General features: G+C 52.5%; 2 protein-coding genes and 2 non-coding genes across 4 annotated transcripts; 2 read left to right on the top strand and 2 right to left on the bottom strand.

Moving 5' to 3' along the window:
• The first annotated feature begins 814 nt into the window (after nt 1-814).
• LOC122365786 (NEDD8-activating enzyme E1 regulatory subunit-like) lies at nt 815-12717 on the top strand. Its single transcript, XM_043337323.1, has 11 exons — nt 815-1046; nt 1257-1421; nt 2892-3074; nt 3547-3640; nt 5796-6054; nt 6783-6934; nt 7231-7364; nt 8151-8353; nt 9974-10110; nt 10724-10841; nt 11649-12717. The coding sequence occupies exons 1-11, from the start codon at nt 970-972 to the stop codon at nt 11759-11761; spliced, it is 1635 nt and encodes a 544-aa protein (XP_043193258.1). The 5' UTR covers nt 815-969; the 3' UTR covers nt 11762-12717.
• Trnas-cga lies at nt 9804-9885 on the top strand. The gene has a single exon. It is a non-coding gene; the product is annotated as a tRNA-Ser (tRNA).
• Nucleotides 10331-10412, bottom strand: Trnas-cga. The gene has a single exon. It is a non-coding gene; the product is annotated as a tRNA-Ser (tRNA).
• Nucleotides 12521-21512, bottom strand: LOC122365788 (vesicle-associated membrane protein-associated protein B-like). Its single transcript, XM_043337324.1, has 6 exons — nt 21343-21512; nt 18352-18507; nt 17833-17939; nt 15297-15407; nt 14581-14676; nt 12521-13263 (listed from the first exon to the last, which is right to left on the bottom strand). Exons 1-6 carry the CDS (start codon nt 21398-21400, stop codon nt 13096-13098), a joined length of 696 nt encoding a protein of 231 aa, XP_043193259.1. The 5' UTR covers nt 21401-21512; the 3' UTR covers nt 12521-13095.
• Nucleotides 21513-22086: the final 574 nt, after the last annotated feature.

The following is a 22086-nucleotide window of genomic DNA, read 5'->3' as shown; positions in this document are numbered from 1 at the left end:
GTTTTGACAGTGTTTGCTGCTGAACTTGACTGCAGGGATCCGTCCCCGTTGATGATAATTGTGAATTGATCAGTAGGTACCATTTGAGCAGTATGAATCGCAAGGGGCCCCGGGCGCGAGGCGGAACCAAGTAAACGACTCATAAGCATAACGCATATAAACGTTTGCACTACGCGTAACTGCAACACACCTTTTAGGTACGGCAGTGTGTGGCTATTAGCAGTAGCGGCGAAACACCTTCAACTAAGGGGGGGGGGGGGCACCGCCGACTTTTGGTCCCATTCTTTCCATGCAACGCCCATACATGGGACTAATGTTAAAATGCCCAAATCAAAGGGGGGCACGGCGCCCCGGTGCCCTCCCCGTTCCGCCGCCTTAGCCTATGGCTATTAGCCGTTTTCACGACGGCCATCGGTACACATTTGGGTCAGATTAGGTGCAGGTTGGCCGATTGGGTGTAGATTCGGTCAAATTAGGTTTACTGTGCTTCTTAAAAGTTGTTAGTTTGGGCTGCACAGATGGCCTAAACCTCATATTTCAAATTACCTATCAGACATTACTTTCGATTAGCACTGAAATAAATTCATGATATGAAGATATTTGTTGTAAAATATTAAGAGATTTGGGGCAGATTTGGCCAAGGTGCAATTGTCACTTGCCAGATAGCCCGTCGTAAAAAAACGGCTAGATCCATGCCAGCTATTATCCCGCACACCCCGCAGGCTGAGGAGCAAAAGCAGTGAAGGATTTTTTCCTTATGAAGGATAACTTCAAAGACAAATACATATCCTGAGCTGCTGTGACGAATGTCGGCGCAGGTATTCCTTTGATGTGCCGGCCGGTGACATTTGCTTATGGCTCGGATATTGATATTTGCGTGCTGTGCGGATTATTTTAATGCTGATAAATTTACGAATGCTCTCAAAGTTGAAGTGAAACGTGCGTGAATCTGAATATTTCACTGATATTATGTCCGCCTCACCTGCTTCGAATCCGAAATCTCCGGATATTTCGGAGAAAAACAAGAAGTACGATCGGCAATTGAGGTATGAAATATTTTTTTTTTGTGTTTTCAGTGCTTATGAAAAATAAGGTTCAATATTTCATATTATTGTTCTAATTGCTGCTTTCAGATAACGCATCAATGATCAAGTATACACTAGCTGATTTTGGCAACCATATTTATCTTTGTGGGCTCCTAGGTACCCATTTTGATTTACTGATATTAACAATTTCAACAATTACCACATTCTCAGGCTATGGGGAGACCATGGCCAGGCAGCTCTGGAATCTGCATCCGTCTGCCTCATCAATGCCACAGCCACAGGCACAGAGATGCTGAAGTCACTAGTTCTGGCTGGTCTGGGGTCATTCACTATTGTGGATGGCAAGATTGCAACTGCGGAAGACATCGGCAACAAGTGAGACATGACCTGTGTGAGATTTTCATCACCTTTAAGTTAAGCTGAATATATGCAATTTTCAGATGGCATGCTTGTAAAAATAAAGTACGCACAGGTAGTGTGAAAATAACTTTTTATGATGGCAGTCGGGGGAGGTTTGGTCAATCGTTGTCATTTTTAGCACGTGCTATTTTTGTCACACGTGCTAAAAATGACAACGATTCTGCTATTTTTGACAACGATGAGGCCGATTTCACTCCTCAGCGAGGAAATGAAGATTTTGGAAAGATAAACACTGATTTTGGAAAAGAAGTGCTGCCACCTGGTGCAAGACGAAGAATCCAGCTTTAATATGCCTGTTATTTGTATGGTAGTTTGTTTTGTGGCATGAAGTTGGAACTTAAAATTGAAGCATCCGAAAATGATCGATATTGATCGAAAACATGATGTTGATGAAAAAATAATATTTTAAGTTGAGAGAGGAGGCCATTTTATCCAGATGCAGTAGTTTACTTCTTGAAATTATTTTTGCTAATGACGGCTGCTAATTATCCCTCATTACATGGCAGTCGTCGTAAGCAAAAATAATTTCAAGAAGTAAACCACCGCATCTGGATAAAATGGCCTCCTCTCTCAACTTAACATATTATTTTTTTTTCATCAACATCATGATTTCGATCAATATCGATCATTTTTGGATGCTTCAATTTAAAGTTCCAACTTCGGGCCACAAAAAAGGGTATACTTCAACGTTGGACTACCATACAAACAACGGCCATATTAAAGCTGGTTTCTTCTTCTTGCACCAGGTGGCAGCACTTCTTTTCCAAAATCAGTGCTTGTATTTCCAAAATCGTGATTTCCTCGCTGAGGAGTGAAATCGGCTTCATCGTTGCTAAAAATAGCTGATAGCGTTGTCATTTTTAGCACATGGTTGCCAAAAATGGCATGTGCTAAAAATGACAACCATTGACCAAACCTCCCCCAACTGATGGGCAACAGGTAAAGAATACCAAAGGCTGGTGCAGTTAACATTCAGATGGGTGATATTCTATTTTCCATCCTTTTGTCATGTCAAATTGCTCATTATGTATCAGTGCAATAGGCCATTAAAGGGAACTTTTGTAGCATTCAGTACTCAGTAGTTAATAGGAACTACAGCAGGGTGATGCCAGGCTGCTGCCCAGCTCTAATCCTTTTACATTGAGACAGTTGATAGACCCATGGATGGCACAGTCCTCTCTTGTGTAATTTTATCATAGTTCTTATCCTATCTCTGTCTGAAATAATGGATAAGAAACACAGTTTCATTTTAATTTAACCTCAAACTCACTGATACAAATTAAGTAGATATTGAAATTAAACTGATAAAAATCACTGATAATAGTAGTTGAAATATTGCTCTAATGAACAGTAGCATCCATCATTTCTTCCCTGTGCATTCAAATCATTTCACCCATTCCCTGTGTGCTGTCTCTGCCCTGTCAGTTTTTTCCTGCCGTCGGACTGCGCGGGGGAGAGCCGCGGCCGGTCCGCCTGCCGGCTGCTGCTGGAGCTGAACCCGGACGTGCGCGGCCAGCATGTGGAGCAGCCGCTGGAGAGGCTGCTGGACACGGAGCCGGACCGGCTGCAGGCCTTCAGCGTGGTGGTGGCCACCGAGCTCACCGACAGGTCAGCAGGGGCCAGGGGGGGGGGGGAGCAGAGACCTCACAGGCAGGTCAGCAGGGGGGACCCAGAGACCTCACAGAGACCTCACCAACAGGTCAGCGGGGGTGGGGGTGGGGGACCCAGAGACCTGACAGGTCAGCAGGGGGGGGGGGAGACACAGAGACCTCACTGACAGGTTAGCAGAGGGGAGGGGGCAACAATCCTACCGACAGGCCAGGCCGGAACTGGAATCCCAACGGCCTCATCGACATTCTAACGATCGACATTCTTACGATACCTTTCCGAAGTAGCCCTTTTGCGTTGTTCAACTTTGTTATTGCATTTATGGACACTGCAGATTAAAATATGATGTGCCGAGAGAAGCTGACCGGACAGATAAAATGTTATGGTCTCTTAGAACGTTAGATAAATCATTGCTCTGTCTGGTATTGTCAACCCGTCTGGTCTCGCTCCTAACTCTCTCCTGCGTTCACAGCTGCCTGTCGCGTCTCTCAGAGGTGCTCTGGTCGCACAATGTGCCCCTGCTGGTCGCCAGAAGTTACGGCCTCGTCGGCAGCATACGTCTACAGGTGAGAGCGATCGACCCGACACCTACCGGCCGGGCGGGGAACTAACGCCCCAGCGCCTTTTCTCCGCGGCGCCTGTCGGGTCAGAATCAGAATCAGAATCAGAATGTATTTCGTAACAAATCCATTAAATCATGGTTTTTCGTCGTCACACGTCATATTATTAAAACGTATGTACAGGTAGGTAGGCGCTACAGTACCAGTACAGTGCATGCATCTACAATCACATATCGTCACGTCCAAATGATTATTGCACAACGCGCAGATCACGGCGCTCGAACACCACCGTGCTGGACGCGCAACAGATGGCGTCTCAGCCGGGACCTGAAGCCCCGAGCGTTCACGTCAAATGGCAGCCGGTTGTACTCCTGCACGCCACTGTAGCACTATTTATAGTCTGTAGCACAGACGGCGGCGACCCAGCTCCGTCCGTATTCTCGTTAGGGCGCGCTGCGAGGAGCCTCGTGTCTGGTATTGGTGCTCAGCGACTCCACCGATGCAACCAGCTACGCTCTCAGGTCTCCCCGTGGTTATCGCAGTGTGAACCAGGCACAGCCGGTGGTACATGACAAGGCTTGGCGCGTCTAGCCAGTTGTCGAAGTTGTCGAAAAAGTTGTCGAAACACATCAGATATGTGGTCATGTTTCCGCCTGCCGCTGACGACTCGAGCTCCAAAGTTCAACAGCTTTTGCACTCTATGGAGCTGCGTCGCGTTACACGTGCCATACACTGAGATGCAATATCTGACAACAGACGTGACAAGGCCTTGCACGATGGTTACAAGAGTACTTTTTGGTATGGTGTGTTTGGCGTGCATTAAACCTACGAGAATGCCCGTACACTTCGCTGTAACATGGTCGACATGTGGCTGGAAATTTAAATGGCAGTCCATGATCACTCCTAAGTTTCGTACCACCCTGGAATCTGGCACGACGGTACCCAAGAAGTTCATCGCGACCGGCGGTAAGCCCCTCAGCATTCCAGGGGTCCCCATTACCAGTGCCTGCGTTTTGGCTGCGTTCAGCTTCATGCCGTGAGAGCAAAACCACGTGTATACACACTCGAGTGCGCGTTCCATGAGAGCGGTTATGCGCGGCAGGTCGCTCTTCTGGCCGCTGACGAGCAGTTGTGTATCGTCCGCAAACTGCACCACTCGGACTCCGTCCGGCACAAACAGACTTAGCTCGTTCGTAAACACCGTGTACAGGATGCAGCTGAGTGAGCCGCCCTGAAAGACGCCGATCGAGTTCGGCTTCGCCGCAGAGCGCGGTCGACCTTCCTGGGTGCGCAATAGGTGTCAGGATTGCCCCAATCGCTGTCTGAGCCGGTGTCTGGGACATTGTCTGGGCTCCCGTTAGTCGGCGACAAATAAGGACCGTCTGCGAATGGATAACGGGACGGTCCGAATCCGTCGATAAGTCCGCGAGTTTTGCGTGCAGCTCGAGTATTTGCATGGCGCGTGGGCAGTAGCTACCTACTTCAATGTGCGACGATACGGCACACCTAGGGGTTGGTTTGTGACGTGTTGGCACTGGACTGGAAAAAGTAGCAATAAGTTCGTGCTGTAACGAGTGCGGTGCTACTGTGCTACGACGTCCAGCTGGGTTGCAGGGAACCTCATGGCACTCATTTCTCTGACAAAGGAGATTGCAACGTCGCACATGCATTGGCAGATGGTCGATGGCGACATGATCTCCCCACTAGTATGTTGTCTTGTTTACTCCAAACTCGATGCAGTAAGGGCATTCAGACGATATTCATCGCTGATTGTATCATACATGGAACGTGTTTTAGCAGTTTTCGGCGTAGTTTTCTCCTGTCCTGTGTTGCAGGCAATGGAGGCGTATATAGTCAAGACTCAAAGATATAAGCTGTTGACCTGTATCTACCATGTGATCGCCGGTGCCCCTCTCCCGTCAATGAATGCCAATGTCTTCCGCTATCCTAGTGCCGTCGAACCCGAATGATCATTATTGCTGTTAGTTGTTTAACTGTCTTGTGATAAACATTTCCCTCACGGTGATCGGTGTAACCCATTCGGTAACTCCACTGGCCTCCGTCCCACCTGTCGGTCAGGTCCGGGAGCACCTGGTGATCGAGTCCCACCCCTCCCCTGACCTGTGACCCCTGCCCTGACCTGTAACCCCCCGTCTCTCAGGTCCGAGAGCACCTGGTGGTCGAGTCGCACCCGGACCCGGACAGCGTGGTGGCCGACCTGCGCCTGCTGCGGCCGTTCCCGGCGCTGGCCGCCTTCTGCGACTCACAGCAGCTGGAGGCCATGGACCGGGCCGCGCACGGACACACGCCCTTCCTGGTGCTGCTCTACAAGGCGCTGCAGCGGTGGCGTGACGAGCACGACGGAGCGCCGCCCAGCGGGTACCGCGAGAAGAAACAGTTCAAGGAGACACTGCAGCAGTGTAGGTGGCACGGATGACGAGGGAAAGCTCTTTGGGTGTGGATTTGATGAGCCGTGTACATATATGTGCTTTGTGGTCGAAGGGTCGTAACATGCAATGCCGTGTCGGGGCTCACATGACGCACCACATTGATCTGATCTCTGACCCCTCACCACCGCCCTTTGACGGAACCTCTCCTTTCAAACATATGTCCTATTCTCACCTGTGAGTTTTGATTGACTCCAGACCCTTTGTCCTCTGACGATCCCTAGTCTGACATATTACCTTGACCCTGTCTCCGACCCCTAGCTCTTCCCCTCCCCCTGTGCCCCTAAGTCCGTCTGAGGACGTCTGACGGCGTCCCGGAGCTAGATTCCCCTGACCTGTGACCTCTGACCTGTGACTTCTGACCCCCGCTGTCCCACAGTCCGTCTGAGGACCGCTGACGGCGTCCCGGAGTTGGAGTCCCCTGACCTGTGACCCCTGACCTGTGACCCCTGACCTGTGACCCCTGACCTGTGACCTCTGACCTGTGACCCCTGACCTGTGACCCCTGACCTGTGATCTCTGACCTGTGACCCCTGACCTGTGACTTCTGACCTCTGACCCCCGCCCCCGCTGCCCTTCAGTCCGTCTGAGGACCGCTGACGGCGTGCCGGAGCTAGAGTCCCCTGACCTGTGACCCCTGACCTGTGACCCCTGACCTGTGACCCCTGACCTGTGACCCCTGACCCCCCGCTGCCCTTCAGTCCGTCTGAGGACCGCTGACGGCGTGCCGGAGCTGGAGGAGAACTTTGACGAGGCAGAGCGGGCCGTCAACACGCTGCTGACGCCGCCCTCGGTGCCGGAGGCGGTGCGGACCCTCTTCGCCAGCCAGCAGTGTAACAGCCTCACCGCCAAGGTACCGACTACCGACGGTGGAGAAACTACGGCGGGCTGTAGGACATTGGAAGACGTGTTGGTGGTACCTGTTAACTTAACGGTGCTGGAAAACGTGGAGCCACAACACTTTTCTGAATATTCACTGAACCCCCTTCTCTTTCTTCCTCTTCCCAGAGTAACGACTTCTGGGTGTTGTCTTCCTCTGTCTATAGGCTGACTCGCTCCCTCCCCTCTCCCCCCTCAGAGTGACGACTTCTGGGTGTTGTCTCCCTCTGTCTATAGGCTGACTCCCTCCCTCCCCTCTCCATCTCTCAGAGTGACGACTTCTGGGTGCTGGTGAAGGCGCTGCACGAGTATGTGGAGAACGAGGGCGGGGGCCTGCTGCCGGTGCGCGGCCCCATTCCGGACATGTTCTCCGACTCGGACCGCTACATTCAGCTGCAGAACATGTGAGTTACGGCGTGAGAGAGGTAGTGAGGCGTGGGTGAGAACGGGTGGGAATGTGAGAAGGGACATGCCGAAGGCCTGGCTTGTATTGCTCGCGACCTTTGGAGGGATTCTGGTGGTCGGCTTGCGGTTTGGACTATGTCGCGACAATAATCTGATAGGTGTTCGGTGACGAGTGTTAAACTGTGGCGTGATGTGGTTTGTAGTTTGTACTTTGGTCTAATGGCGCAAGGTCGAAGTCTCCCGGCTCGATCTGTGGTATCTTTGGCAACACGATAGCGCGACGGTATCACTCACGGATTTATTGCAATCTTCGGAGCCAGACATCGTTTATCAAAGTATACGGGCTTTACCTCCCTCATTGTGACCTATAACTGATGTTAGTTGTCTTGTGCACATATTGCCGATGGAATATAGTCTGACTGCTCGCCTGCCCAGACCCCTCTCTTAGTCACGGGGGGGGGGGGAGAGACCCCTGTCTCCCCCAGGGATGTTAATCCGCGCATTTACTGCACTTAATTAAGCAAAAAGTAATTTGTGTCAAGAGAGGCGTGTTTATGCTCGTTACTATAGGTTGTGTACTGTGTAGCCGTGAAGTCGCGCGGGCCAATGGTGACCCAGACAGGGACCCCCAGTTACCGTGAGGAAGCGCGGCGTCGACCCTCTGGCCCATATGACCCCCTCCTCACCCCCTCCCCCAGTTACCGCGAGGAGTCGCGGCGCGGCGCCGAATACTCTGACCCCTCTCTGACCCCTCTGTGACCACTGTGACCCCTCTGACCCGCCAGTTACCGGGAGGAGTCGCGGCGCGGCGCCGAGCAGGTGCAGCGGCGCGTCCATCTGCTGCTGGAGAGCCTCGGCCGGCCGGCGGACGTCATCAGCGAGGAGCAGGTGCGCCAGTTCTGCCGCAACACGCACGCGCTGCGCGTGTTCGAGGGCACCTCTGTACAGCAGGAGCTGCGCCACCTGCGGCTGCCCGCCAACGAAATGGGTACGTGGACGGGATCATATGGTGGGGGTGAGAGGGTGGGGTCGTGACTTAACCCTCGCCGGCCGAGGGGGGGGGCGGGTGCCGCCCCCCATAGGGTTTTTTCGCGATAGCTCCGAACACGCTGGCGATAGAGAGCTGAAACTTGGCATACCTGACCTTTGATCCAAGCCGCATCTTTTGACACCAACCGCATTTTTGGGTCAGGTCAGGTCACTGACCTATGACGTCATAAGTGAACCTCTGCACGGTCTTCAGATGTCGCAACTTCGCAACGCCCTCACTGCCAGAGGAGATGTCACAGGGAAATGAAACTTGCAGGATCTAGTATCCATTATGAGTGCCACAACTTGTATATCTCGGATTTTTCCTAAAGGTCATATGAGGTCAGGTCATTTTCGTGACCTCACCATTATAAGTCAATGGGGAAAAATTCAAACTGCTATTCTGGCGCCGGGAACGATCTCCAACTATCTCAAGCACACAGAATCGTGATTTGATGCACTCCTTGCAAGGTTAGATGCGTCACTTTTGCAATGTTGACCTTGCGTGACGTCATTTATGACGTCATCAAGGTCAAATTAGTTTTTCGTCAATAACTCTTGATCAAATTGAGCTAGCGAGTCGGGGAAAGCACCAATGGACTCAGGAAGGCCTGCCGAATCGAATGATATGCGACATGACCTCTTTCGACCAACTTCGTGACCTGGGGGTGCTGACCTGACCTTGACCTGAGGTCAACACCCCAAGTTGACCTGACCCGGACAAAAAGTATATCATTCGACGCGCCTGAGCGAGGCGAACACGATGCTGCCAAAATCGGCGCTCTGCGGCCGTTTTTTGCGAAGTTATTCACCAAAAACTGAACCGTACCTTGGGGCACTTGACCTGACCTCAGAGGTCACCGGTTGACCTAGGACCTTAAAATCGGGTACCAATCTCTGCGTCTCGTAACGGCGCACACGCTCGTTTTTTCCGCGACGCGCTAGCTCCACCAGGGGCGAAACGGCGAGGGGGGGGGGTCGTACCCGCCCCCCCCCCCTCGGCCGGCGCGTATGTAGAAAACCAATACGTCCGGCGAGGGTTAATAGTAATGTGTCCTCCTGAACGGACTGTCTTCACAAAACAACTTTAGGATGTCCAACTGCGTTTACTCAAGGGATAATGAATGACCTATTCCCATATCACCCCTGTATGCCATTATGCTATAACTACATTACCTTCATGACTTCTGTATGACCGATATGACCATTGACCAATATGGCCCTTTACACTCTAAGCAAATTTGATAATGCTGGTTCTAGAAACAGATATATTAATGTGTGTAAGCATTATATGGGGCGTGCGCTGAGTGTGCAGCTCAGTTGCCACGGTTGACAGTGATGTAAATGTATGATTCAGATAATTTTTTAAAAATTGCCTGCGATTTCAGCCCAAACCAAAGCTGTTTGTAGCAGTCGTGGCCGAGTGGTTAAGGCGTCAGACTCGAAATCTGATGGGGTCTCCCCGCACAGGTTCGAATCCTGTCGGCTGCGTAGTTCCTTTGCTGCTGCTGCTGACCTGTCCGTCAGGTCCATCCCCCCCCCCCGTTCCCTGACCGTCCCCCACGGTCTGGGCCCCCAGCGGCGCACCTGCAGAACCCGGAGAGCGAGATGGTCATCTACGCGATGCTGCGCGCCGCGGAGCGGTTCCGATCCGAGTACAGCACGGCGCCCGGCGCCGAGGACGACCAGGTCGAGACGGACGTCATCAAACTCAAGGTACGCGGCGCAGGCGGCGGGCAGGGAGGGGAGGGCACGGGAAGACCGACACTGACATGGGGAGGATGGATGTCAATCCCATCACTTACTGTAATTAGGCAAAAAGCAATTTGCGTCACGAGCGGTGTATTTATACAAATTACAGTACGATGTACAGGTGTTAGGTCGCGCGGCTCAACCAACATGGTGAACCATTTTCGGGGCAAGGTCGAAAAGTGTTCGCAGCCGACAGGATTCGAACCTGTGCGGGGAGACCCCATCAGATTTCGAGTCTGACGCCTTAACCACTCGGCCACGATTGCTTGTGTCAAAGTTGCTCTGAATGTGCAGTCAAATTATAGTACAGTTAACAGTACGCCACGCTCACGAGTGCTTATTCATCGAATGCTCACATGGCGCACGCAAGTAAGTAGAGTGTAGAATGCAGTATGCACCCTAGTGACATTGTCCTTCCAAAAGGAACTTGCGGAACCACCCATTCCCAGTCTGCCCACGGTAGGACGAAAATAGCCGCCTCTCCGTCCCGATCCGTACCGCCGCACACCTCTGTGCAGTGTTGGCCGCTGCGCCGGGATGACAGCCGTCCCCCCCCCCCTCCCCGTGTCACCTGCAGGCGTGTCTGAGTCGCCTGCTGTCCGACTGGGGCTGCCAGAACACCATCAAAGACGACTACGTCCAGGAGTTCTGTCGGTACGGCGGCTCGGAGCTACACACCGTGGCTGCGCTGATCGGTACGGAACGGGGGGGGGGGGGGGCAGGGGAGGATGAGACGGGCGCTGGAGAGGGATTGAACTCTGAAAAGAGCGTCAGTGTTTGGAAATGGTTTCCATCCTTTTCACCGTTCCTAATTCACTTTGAATGAATTTGCGTCTGTATCAATATCTCGATACCCGTGACTATATAGTCACGGGTATAAGCATACTTAACCATGATATTCCTGTCTTGTAAGGTCCCCTGACCACACCCATTGACTGCTAACCCTGACCTCAGTAGCTGACCGTGACTTTTCCATAGTCCGCCGTCCGGCGGTCGCGGTGTTTACTCCCCGGGCTGCGGCGGCCCGCTCGTCTCCGTCCGCTGGCTGGTGTTCTGGCTCGACACAGGTGTTTGTTCAGTGTAAACAGCCGGCGCCGTCCGGAGATACCGCCGTCTCACCTGGACTGGGTGGAGGGAGGGATGGCCTGTGGGGGCTAGAGAAGACTGTTCTGTCAGACTGTGACGGGCCTGCGCTGTGAGACTGTGACGGGCCACGGCGTTGAGAGCACGACGCTGTGTCCTGTCAACCATTTCATCACGTTACTGTCGTCGTCGTCGTCATTCCCCGTGCACAGACTGTGACCTCTATGTGACCTGTGCCTCCCGACTGTGACCTCTCACTGACCTGTGACCTCGCGGTGACCTGTACCTCCCAACTGTGACCTCCCGGTGACCCGTGCCGCTGACTGTGACCTCCCGGTAATCTGCACGGCTGCACCGCCTATGACCTCTCACTAACCTGTGCCGCCCGACTGTGACCTCTCTGTGACCTGTGCCGCCAGGGGGCTGCGCCGCCCACGAGGTCATCAAGCTGGTGACGGGGCAGTACGCGCCCATCGACAACACGTTCATCTACAACGGCATCAGCTCGTCCAGCGCCGTGTTCCGGCTGTGATAGGACTGTGCGATCTCCGCTCCGCCGCCGTCGCCGGTGCCGGCGGCGGGGCCCGCTATAGGACGCTTTGTGCATCAACTGTGCTATGAACTGTTAGGTGAACTGCGAGAACTTAATATGAACTGCGAACCAAGTGTCAAGGAAGTGTCGGGAAGAAATGCGGTAGAAGTGTTGAAAACCGTAGCTAAGACCATTATTACCCTGCTGAATTCCGTTTCTGAATGTGTTTCCGTGCCCTCAGTGTTCCGTGCTTTGTGCCGAAGTGTACCTCTGTGTTGCCTCAGCCGTGCCGTGTTTGGAGAACTCTCTAATATCTCCCACAATGTGTGAGATGGTGTTACCACTCAGAAGGAGCGCACCCGTCGAGGACCAGTGGGTCCCGTGGGAGGTCTGGGAGGGACGGCGAACCGTCTCCCAGCCGCCGGTCGTGCCGCGTTCCCCGCGTAACCGGCGTGATCAGTGTTCCGTGAAATATCTGCTGACAATAGAAGTCACGTATGAATCGTAGAGAGGCACGGAAATGTGATGGCGATTGGCGCGACAACTGAGTGATGGTTAATGTATCAAAACCAAATGTAACATCTCCGAGGATTCGGTATATTTATGACTGATTACCGTCTACCTATTCGACTGACTTTGACTTGACCTTTGACTTGTCCGGCGGTTTTTCAGCGCCCAGCCCCCGGGAAAACGTTCCCGCCGGACGTAGACGGCTAATGGACTGAGCTGGAGCGGCAGACGGACGTCAGACCACGTCTGTAAATAGGTAGAGCGCGCGGCACAGCGATCACTCGAGCGTGTATTGATCTGATCCTGGGAGGCAGCATACAGCTATACAAATGGCAAATTAAACCGTATATACAGCGGGGCGGGGCGGGGCTCGGGTCAGCCGGTTGGACCGTGACCCAGACTAGCGTGGCGCGCGGCGCTCCGAGGCGCGGCAGCGCGGCCCCTCCGCTCGGGCGGCCCGCTGGACCTCCGCCGGTCAGAGCCTCCTCAGAACACAGCGCCGGCACCGGGGATCGAACTGCGGGCGACCGCACCGCGGGACGGCGCGCCGGCGGTCGCCGCTCAGGGGGCACTTCCACTCGGGGACACACCCGGTCCGCCGCGGCGACGGGAGCGGCGCGGCACACACACACCCAGCCGCCGCCGACACACCGACAACTCTCCAGCGGTCCGCTGCAGTTTCACCCGTCCTCAAATGTCTCTCTTCTCGACTCAAACCGTTCTTCCTCTCCGTCTCCTCACCTCAAACCGTCGCTCCTCTCGTCTCCTCCCGTCTCGGCGCGTCCCGTCCCGTGTCAGCGATAGGCCCGCTCCGGCGGCCGGCCCTAGATGACCAGCTTCCCGAGGATGACACCCACGACCAGCGCTACCAGCGCCAGCACGTAGTACATCATGGGCTCGGCGGGCGCGGCGGTCGGCGGCAGAGAGGCCGCCGCCGAGGTCACCGGCCGGTCGCCGGCCGCCGCCTGGCGCCGCAGCCGCAGACCCTCCTCCTGAGTACGGGTGCAGAGGGGAGAGGTCAACTGAGGGGTAGGGGTGGTACGGGGAGGGGTGGTACGGAGGGAGGAGGGACGGACGGCGGGGTCGGCAGTGAACAAAAGGGGAGGAAAGGCATGGTGGTCAGGGGGGGGGGGATAAGCTGGAGGAGTAGTCGTACGAAGGATAGTCGTGCTAAAGACGGGTTCTCCACTGACAAGGCGGGCGAATGGCGATCTTTCCGGAGGATGATTCTACAGCGACACCAAACATGAAAGGTCGAAGCACCGAAAGAACACTGTTTTGGAGGCGGGACTCGGTGGACGGTACAAAACCACTTAACGAACGGACGGTGAAAAACTGTTGGGACTGGGAGGACGAGTCAAACGTCAGGACATCTGAACGGTCAAGCGAACCAAGCACAATAAATAACTGAGTGCCAGGAAGAGTGGAAAGAGTAGGTAGAAACGAATTGAATATAAAGCAGGACGAAATGAGATGTCGCTAAGCGGCGCTACATATTCAGCGCACGCTGGAGGAGTGAAAGGCGGCTATGGCCCGGCTCAGCGGCTGAGAAGCCCTACGAGAGCTCGGCGAGGGCTGGTCAGAGACAGTCGGCTTCCTGCGGCCGGGGTTTGATAGGAGACGGACCAGTCTGGTCTGTGCGGGTCGCTGGGTCCGGGTGGGAGTGGCGCCCAAAGCTCTGATAGTACCGGGGCTGACGGGAAGGGGTAGAGTACGCTGTTGCCGGGGGGGGGGGGGGGGGGATAAGGCTCTGGCGCACACACGGCCGTTGTGCGCCTCCAACATTCACTACTGTGTACCGGTGATCGGAGGGACGCATGGGAACTACTGATTAATTCAGTAGTTCCCACTTGCCACAAGTTCACTTAGCAAAGGGAACCTATCCTTCAATGGAACGGCTGACAGGAATCATCGCAGGCCTTGCATGCGTGATAGCTAAGACGTTACAATGCAATGAGTACATGAGTTGGCGCTACCCGCATCAAACACAGCAGCGAGTTAGTGCCACGCAATATCACGTTGGAGTCACAGCGAAGCAGGCACACATGATGTGCGGCTTCCTCCTGTTGATGTCTGCGTTACGGGACGGAGTCACGACTCGGCGTGGTTTCATTAGCGGAAAAGCCGCTACCTCCCCTCATTAATTAAGGATTCCACGTTCATTACCGCAAACCCAGTCCACGCCGCATCGCACGCACGGCGAGCCACAGCGCACACATGGAAAAAGGTGGGTTCATGCGTGGCGCTAGGGCTTGTTCTCAGGCATGGTATAATATGTGTGCCGTAAGGGGCGGTTCACACGGACGCACCTTGAGCTGGAGATTCTCGGCCATGACGTTGCTGATCTCGTCCCTCAGGTGTTTGACCTCATCCGTGGCAGTCTTGATGTCTTTGGGCTCCGGGTGCTGAAACCGATCCATGTGTCAGTCGGTTAGATGGTGGTGACAGCTCCCTGAACAATTAGCATGAAGACGTGAATAGAGAGGCCTTCGAGGGGTTGTAGTAGTTTCACTGGCGAACTTATAGTGATAGACAGCAACCGAAAACAACCAGGTACTTGGCAACGGCAACCACAATAACTGCAGACTTCAGAGTTCTGGGAAGCAATAGCATGTCCATACCCTCACGATAACATGAACCAACAGCAAAATGCCCGTTCAGCTCCCCCCTCCCACACAACAATCACAGCGTACATTGGCTATACCTGAACCGTCTCAAAGTTCAGGACACCACCAGCAGTGGAGACCTGACGAGTCCGTGGGCGGTGGACATACCCAGCGGCCAATCTGTTGGGTACGACCACTACCCTTTCTGACGGCGGGGCGGGGGCGGGGAGGCCACTAACGATAACGGCGGGGGCAGGGGCGGGGTACTGACCCTACCGGAGGGGGCGGGGAGCGGCTATTGACCCTGACGGCGGGGGCGGGGAACTGACCCAGACGGCGGAGGCGGGGGCGGGGCACTGACCCTGACGGCGGGGGCAGGGCACTGACCCTGACGGCGGGGGCGGGGGCGGGGTACTGACCCTGACGGCGGGGGCGGGCGCGGGCGCCTCCTCCGCCACGTCCGTCGGCAGCTCGAACACACAGCGCATCTTGCTGGAGGTCATCACCTGCTCCGGGCTGGCGTTCTTCCACTGGAACAGGGATTCGGGAGCGGTCAGAACAAACACGGCAACGCCATCGAGACACAACACGATTTACCGCCTTCTGGAGCAGTGGAACACCTGGCAACACAACTCATAAACAGGGATTCATAGCCTACATCAGATTGGCGCTCCATCATAGTAACAGAAGGGCGAGACGGTTGGCACCATCAATTCAAATTCACCGTGAACAAGGCACCATCGTGCCACCCGCATCCTCATAAACAACGAACGAACGGGCATACGAACGGACGGGCCCAATCACCGACACACAGGATGGCGAGAGGACTCTGATCATCGGGCGCAATCAGCGCCCCGGCGCGGCGAATGTCACAGCTCGGGTCAGATCGAGAGCCAAATGTCAGGGAATAGCAGATGGGCGGCGGACCAGCTCTCTCCCAGGGCTGAGTGGGCAGACCAGCACTCGGCAGTATTTACTGAGTTGGTCGGCAGGCACAGATTGTATTCGGTCAATTTATCATATATCAAACGGAAATTAATCCGTTACTCGCCAATGCAAACTCAAATCACCACGTACAAAATGTGAAAATGTATTTTTCATAGCTCGCACAGGCCCATGTATTGTTTTCAATATTGATAAATCTATTCATCGCCCAAATACATTGTCCAGTGGCCGCAAAACATCAAACCTTACAAAACGTTGTCGCCTGCAAATAGTTCGCGTTCCCAGAAGCGCGTGTCGGTGCCCGGGGCCCCTCTGCCCCCACCCCGGTGTTTACCGGTCGCGCCATGACAGCAGCTGGCAGCCGGTCCGGTCCAGACGGGGCTATTCCCGGAGCCCATCGGCCCAGCAAACGACAGCCACTTAAAGCCCCGCGCGCCCCGGTCCTAATGAAGACGCATAAATCGGACCGGGTCGACTCAGCTGGGCCGGCCGGCGGTGACGTCACTCCGCGCCCGTGACGTCAGAGTGACGTGGTGTCGTGACGTTATATGACGGCGGGGCACGGCAAAGAGTTGATGCTGGTCGGGAATCGTAGACAAGGCTCTGCCGGATATATCTCCAGCGTTAAACTTGGCACGGCTGGTCGCAAACCGTGAGCCCAGCAGGAATACTTTTGTCGACAGCCCACGAGACGAGACATTGTTTTGGACCGACTCCCGCGATCAGCCACGTTCAATTTGTGCAAACAGCATTCTCCCTGCTCGCTAACTTTCCGCCGTGGAATATTCCGGCGTGACTCCTGGACATTAAGATTGGCGAACACACAGTCAAGAGAGTGACGGACGACCATGCCGTCACACGTATAGACCATCAGTCATACCGTCACAAGAATGTGAGTCGGCCAAGACACCGTCACGATAACCCCATCTGGTCATGGCTTTAGCTGGCCACCCGTGACCGCTCTAGGGGTTACCGTCTGTCTGACTCGGACAACGGGTCGATTATCGCCCCGATTACCACCTGTGACGGTGGACCCGCCCGGCGACTGAAGGTCAGGTCACTATCATTTTCAGTGATCACGAAAGGCGATATCGGTCTGGAGAGGCTGGCGATGCATCCGATATTGTACAAACAGAACGACAGATACGATATCTCGTGCAAGGCCGGTTCATAGATCAAATTACAGCCAATATCTCGACTAGCATTCATTATTTGCGTCGAATTACGATCACATTTCAGCGACTTATGACAAGTAGACGGCGAAAGCGAAAGTGACCCGAAGACAAACAAACATAGGAAAAACAGAGCGACCATAATGGTCAATGACTTTCGCTACATGAGCAACCAACCGCAAAATTATCGCGTGCCATGATTGTTTTGTCCAGCGCCTGTGTGCATTTCTTCCCGCTCCCCTTCCACAACACACAGCCTGAGTGGACGTGCCGGGACAGCCTGATCGCGTGTCGGACGTTACACTACCCGCCCAATCTCGGCCTAATCGTCACGGCAGCGGCCGCGCGTGACCGTCCAACGGTACCTCCTCGTCCGCTCCTCCCCCACCGTAGGCGAAGAGCCGAGACCGCAATATCAACCTCTGCATCGCCAAGTTTGGAAAAGTGGAAAGACAGTGAATGTCCCAGTCACCAGACTTACTTGAGGCCCACAAGCTCGACGAAATACAGATCGAATCAGCGAATCACGATACATGAAAAACATTCCACGATATACACCAGAACATCGCCGGCAGCTGCTGCAATGGATATCCACACTATAGGAGGGTTTCAACATTTCTGACATTTCACGATCCTTCAAAAAAGAAAAACAAAAGAATAAAATACTTTGAGGCTCAGTGCAAGTTGACACATAGTACCTAAGCAAAAAAAAAAGAGCAAAGTTTGAGCGAAAATTAGACAGAAGTCCTTGACATTATCAATAATATTATCATCGTGTAAAAGCCCGTCACATCCTTTCCTAGGGACAGTGTATGAGGGGGCTCTGCCAGGCACTCACCAGAGATTCTAGGTCGCCCGTGTCTCCGTCTGGCAGGAACATGGTCTGCACCATAAACTTGTGCTTGTTCTTCTCAGCAGGGTCATAGTTAAAAGGCTGCAGCATTACTGTGAAGATATGAAACATGGTCATCAGTCAGCACCCAAGAGGCTGTGGAAGTTGAACTTAACTACACCTATCTCTGGAGGGTAGGACTCCTGTGGTTGCAATGAAAACTGGATTGCCCAGTTGTCACACAAAACAGCATCACATATTTCACATTGTAACACTGTCAGAAGGAGATGGAACTGGGTGCAGTCTCCCCTGTCAGCTACAGGAAGGCCAGCTGCCACATAATGAGACCTAAATGTGATCTGTCACACAATGACAGGTCACCAGCAGCTGTCACTGAGTGACAGAACATGACAGCAGACAGGCAGGAGAGATTTACAGGACCGTGGCTGCCACTGAGCAGACTATCAGGCATGCAGATCAAGGCCCAGAGTCCAAGCAGTGACTTGGGAATGGGATAGCCCTCACCTGCAATATTGGTTGATGCTCCTGCATTGAGGACTCCCTGGTTGGGTCGCACACAGTATCGCTTTGGTGCTGTGGTTTTTACCTTGAACGTAACCTTCTTGTCAGAAGTATTTGTAATTTTAAGACTGCTGCTTGACACTTCATCTTTAAATGGACCTGGAACATGAGGGCATGGTAACCTGTTAAAGGCATGTAATGCAAAAAGGACACATCACTTAAAGGACAAAAAGAGCTTCTAGAAACAGAGACACACATAAGGTATAGTCGACTACAGAATGATGTTCCACTCCTCAGAAGCTATCAGTTGACCGGAGCGCTAAGTTGTGCCGTTTATCAGCATACAGGGTGTCCGGATAGTTCTGGCGCTTTTCAACATTTTCTAAAACAAATGCCATTGGTTCATAGATACTAATCAATGGATCAAAACAATGACCAGGGACACCAAGCCACATGTTTCCGCTACCTGCTCATTCAATGTAACCATCGCCGGCGCCGACGACGGCCTCGACGTAGGGGAGGAAGCGTCTGCGGGTTTTGACGATGCGGGGCATTTCCAGGTCCTCCCATGCTGTCATGATGCGAGTCTTCAGCGACTCCAGGTTGGGGTGAGAAATGGCCTAGATCCTGTTCTACAAAACGCGTAGCACGCCTTAGTCGAGCGGGTCAGGTTAGGAGAATAAGGCGGCCTGATCTCATTTCGCCACGGTGATCTGGCCCGGCAAGCTCCTCTGTCAGTTTAGCTTGAATGGCAGCGGCGTTGTTGGAGGGTGCTCTGTGCTGTTGAAATGCGAAGTGACCCTTAGGGCATGTCGTCTTGACCCTCGGGTTGATGTGGCTGTCCAGGAATCCCTCGTGGGCCAGCCTGTTATTCATTTATTCGACATTGACGAAGATGATGGGACATTTTTGTCCATCAGACCCCTGCACTTTCTTCGATTGCCGCGTTGAAATGCTGCTCCGTTCCCATATCGCGTTCGAAACGGTCTGAGAATATTTTCTAAGGAATTCCCGATTCGAAATAAACCTTTACCTGCTAAACCATTCATCGAAAAACGCCGCATCGCGCTGCAACTCGAGCCTCGTTCAAGTCGCACCCGGCCGCCGCGCGCAGGCATTCAGCGACAAGGCGCATCTTCGCCCATCTACCCATCACTGAAAACGATTTCAAGGTCATATTTACACGACCTCTGGCTGAGCAATCAACGAGGGGTCATGTCTGTGATGATTGGCTGAATGTCCAATAATCACAGCGCGCGTTACACGGCGTCCAAAAGAAGCGCCAGGACTTTCCGGACACCCTGTAGGTGGGCACCGTTCCCCAAAATTGTAACTTCGTTACTCGTTCCTCCGTTCCCTCAAAACGTGACTTCCGTTACTCGTTCCTCCGTTCCTCTGTATATAATGTAACGGAAGTTCTTTTAGTCCGTTACTCTGTTACAGCAAAATAAAAAACGTTAAAATGTTGGGTATTTCAAACATTTTTGAGACCATTCTGACACAAACTAAACCTACCGAGAAAGCGGAATGCCCACCAAATCTACCAAGACAGTGGGCACTGATTGGACACTAAACCTTGGAACGTCTGGTGGTACTGATGCGCATCACTTGTCCCCGGCCAGATGCCGGTTGCACTTCACGAACACTAGACGTTCCAGGTTGGCATCTGACAGCATAGGCGGCGGAACGGGGGGGGGGGCACCGGCGCACCGTGCCCCCTTTGATTTTGGCATTTTAACATTAGCCCTATGTGCGATGCATGGAAAGAATGGGACAAAAAGTCGGCAGTGCCCCCCCCCTCTCCCTTAATTGAAGATGTTCCGCTGCCACTTTCTGAGAGGGTAGCCCTTTTTGCACGTAGCACATCTTTTCCCATTGAGAACATGCGCTCTACTGAGGCGCTTGAAGGGACGCCCGTGTTGAACTTTGCGAACACATACTGCAACGCCGGCTCATTGCGGAAGGCCAGTATACACTGTACACTGAGGCCATCTTCCGTCTTCAAGTCAGGGCTGCTCAATAATCCACTATTCCGCTGCTGCATTAATGTCTGTGGGTTAGCTGAAAGATCAACCCGCTCGGACAACGAAAAGTAACGGAGGAACGAAGGAACGGACTAAACTGTTAACTTGTAACGGAGGAACGAACAACCAATGTAACGGAAGTTACTTGGTCCGTTACCCTTTTTAAAATGTAACGAGTCCGTTCCTCCGTTCCTAAAAATTGTAACGGCGTTCCGGAACGGAGGAACGGAGGAACGGATCGTGCCCACCTATGTTTATCAGGCAATTAAGCATGTCGATTGTGAGCATTGGGACAAAGCTATAATTTGTTAACTCAGCCCGTGTGATACGGCACAGCCTACCACTCCAGACAAATAATTGCCTGTGAAAAGTGGAACATCATTCTGTAGTCGACTAGGTACATTTTTACTGGGCAGCATGCATTTGCAGTGCAAAAGACTTGAGCGCTTACTTAGCAATAATTCTCTATTTGAAAGAGGCTTATGCAAATGATTGCTACTATAAAGAGCATTTAAATTAGACAGTAGAAATAATCAAAGATACCTGCTCTGCTTCATCATCAAGAAGAATAAATCACAAACCAGAACAAACTGATTTAGCTGTTCATTACTTTCTCAGAACATTGTAAAGCTAAGATCCTTATAAATCATATGCAATGCATGCACACTTTTTATATAATTCATAGACACAAACAAAATGCAACTCAACCACCCAAACACTACAACTAACACAAAAAAGCTGAAAATTGGTCTCAGAATAATGATAAGGTTTAAGCATCTCAAACATGACATAGCGAAGACAGTATCTGAGTATAACAAGCTTGAATTATCCAAAAAAAAAACAAGGAAAATTCCTGAGTACTAGCACCCCGCATGTATTGCCAATGACATATTTTCCAAACTCATACCTAGCAACTACCAATACCCGGAATGGCAATATTGGCAATATTGGCAATGTCGCATAAAAATACCTTTGAAGCGAAGTTGTGCGGGGTCAATGACAAGAAAGGAGTCTGATGTCGCCGCCATCTTCAGCCAACTGATCCAAATATTACTGAATAATCTCAATATTACCAAAATAATAAATACAGAAATCCCATTCAGTTCACGCCCCTCCTTTCCACACCGCCAGCAGATATGTTGTCAAATTAGCGCATGCGTGACATATCTGACGTCAAACTGGAAGCAGTGCTGCCAGATTGCTAGTATTTCAGACTCGATGAAGGAAAGGCAAGACCTGATCACGCTTTTATTTTCGCCACTAGATGGCAGTGTAAAAACGCCTGAATGCATACTGTACCGCAGTGTACGTCCAGGCCAGCGCGGCGTCGATGATGTGAATGGTGACTGGAGAGGTATTTCTCGATTGAGCTGTAGTGTAGCCAAAGCCAGTTAGATGTCAAAACCTGCCAAGATGGCTCCATTTTTTTTTACTAAAAAATATAAACGTTCACTTCCCTCGTAACTTTCAACCATTTCTCTTGCGAGTGTTGAAATAATCTCCGTTTATCCTCGTAAATTTTAAACCGCAATACTTATACTTTATTACATTCAGCAGCGATACATTTCGATAGACGATAACTCTAAATCATAAATGACGTTAATCATGAGAACAGCCAACGTATGCCACAGTGGCCTTCTATAAGTGAACTGAACAATATTGCCTCATGATATCGTCACATTCAGTGGCAGCTGATTCACCTTGGCGACGACAA

The sequence above is a fragment of the Amphibalanus amphitrite genome, unplaced genomic scaffold, assembly GCF_019059575.1.
Source record: "Amphibalanus amphitrite isolate SeventyFive unplaced genomic scaffold, NRLGWU_Aamphi_draft 000763F_arrow, whole genome shotgun sequence".
Taxonomy (NCBI): Eukaryota; Metazoa; Arthropoda; class Thecostraca; order Balanomorpha; family Balanidae; genus Amphibalanus; species Amphibalanus amphitrite.
The sequence above is the reverse complement of the archived record's forward strand: the minus strand, read 5'-3'. Positions and strand labels throughout refer to the sequence as shown.

Coding starts and splice junctions, on each gene's coding strand:
- LOC122365788 (XM_043337324.1), bottom strand. CDS start 21,400: ATGGCGGCGACATCAGACTCCTTTCTTGTCATTGACCCCGCACAACTT. Junction 15,408..17,832: donor CGGGCGACCTAGAATCTCTG/GTGAGTGCCTGG, acceptor TCCCTGTTCCAG/TGGAAGAACGCCAGCCCGGA. Junction 13,264..14,580: donor CCGAGAATCTCCAGCTCAAG/GTGCGTCCGTGT, acceptor ACCCGTACTCAG/GAGGAGGGTCTGCGGCTGCG.
- LOC122365786 (XM_043337323.1), top strand. CDS start 970: ATGTCCGCCTCACCTGCTTCGAATCCGAAATCTCCGGATATTTCGGAG. Junction 3,075..3,546: donor GCCACCGAGCTCACCGACAG/GTCAGCAGGGGC, acceptor CTGCGTTCACAG/CTGCCTGTCGCGTCTCTCAG. Junction 10,842..11,648: donor CACCGTGGCTGCGCTGATCG/GTACGGAACGGG, acceptor CTGTGCCGCCAG/GGGGCTGCGCCGCCCACGAG.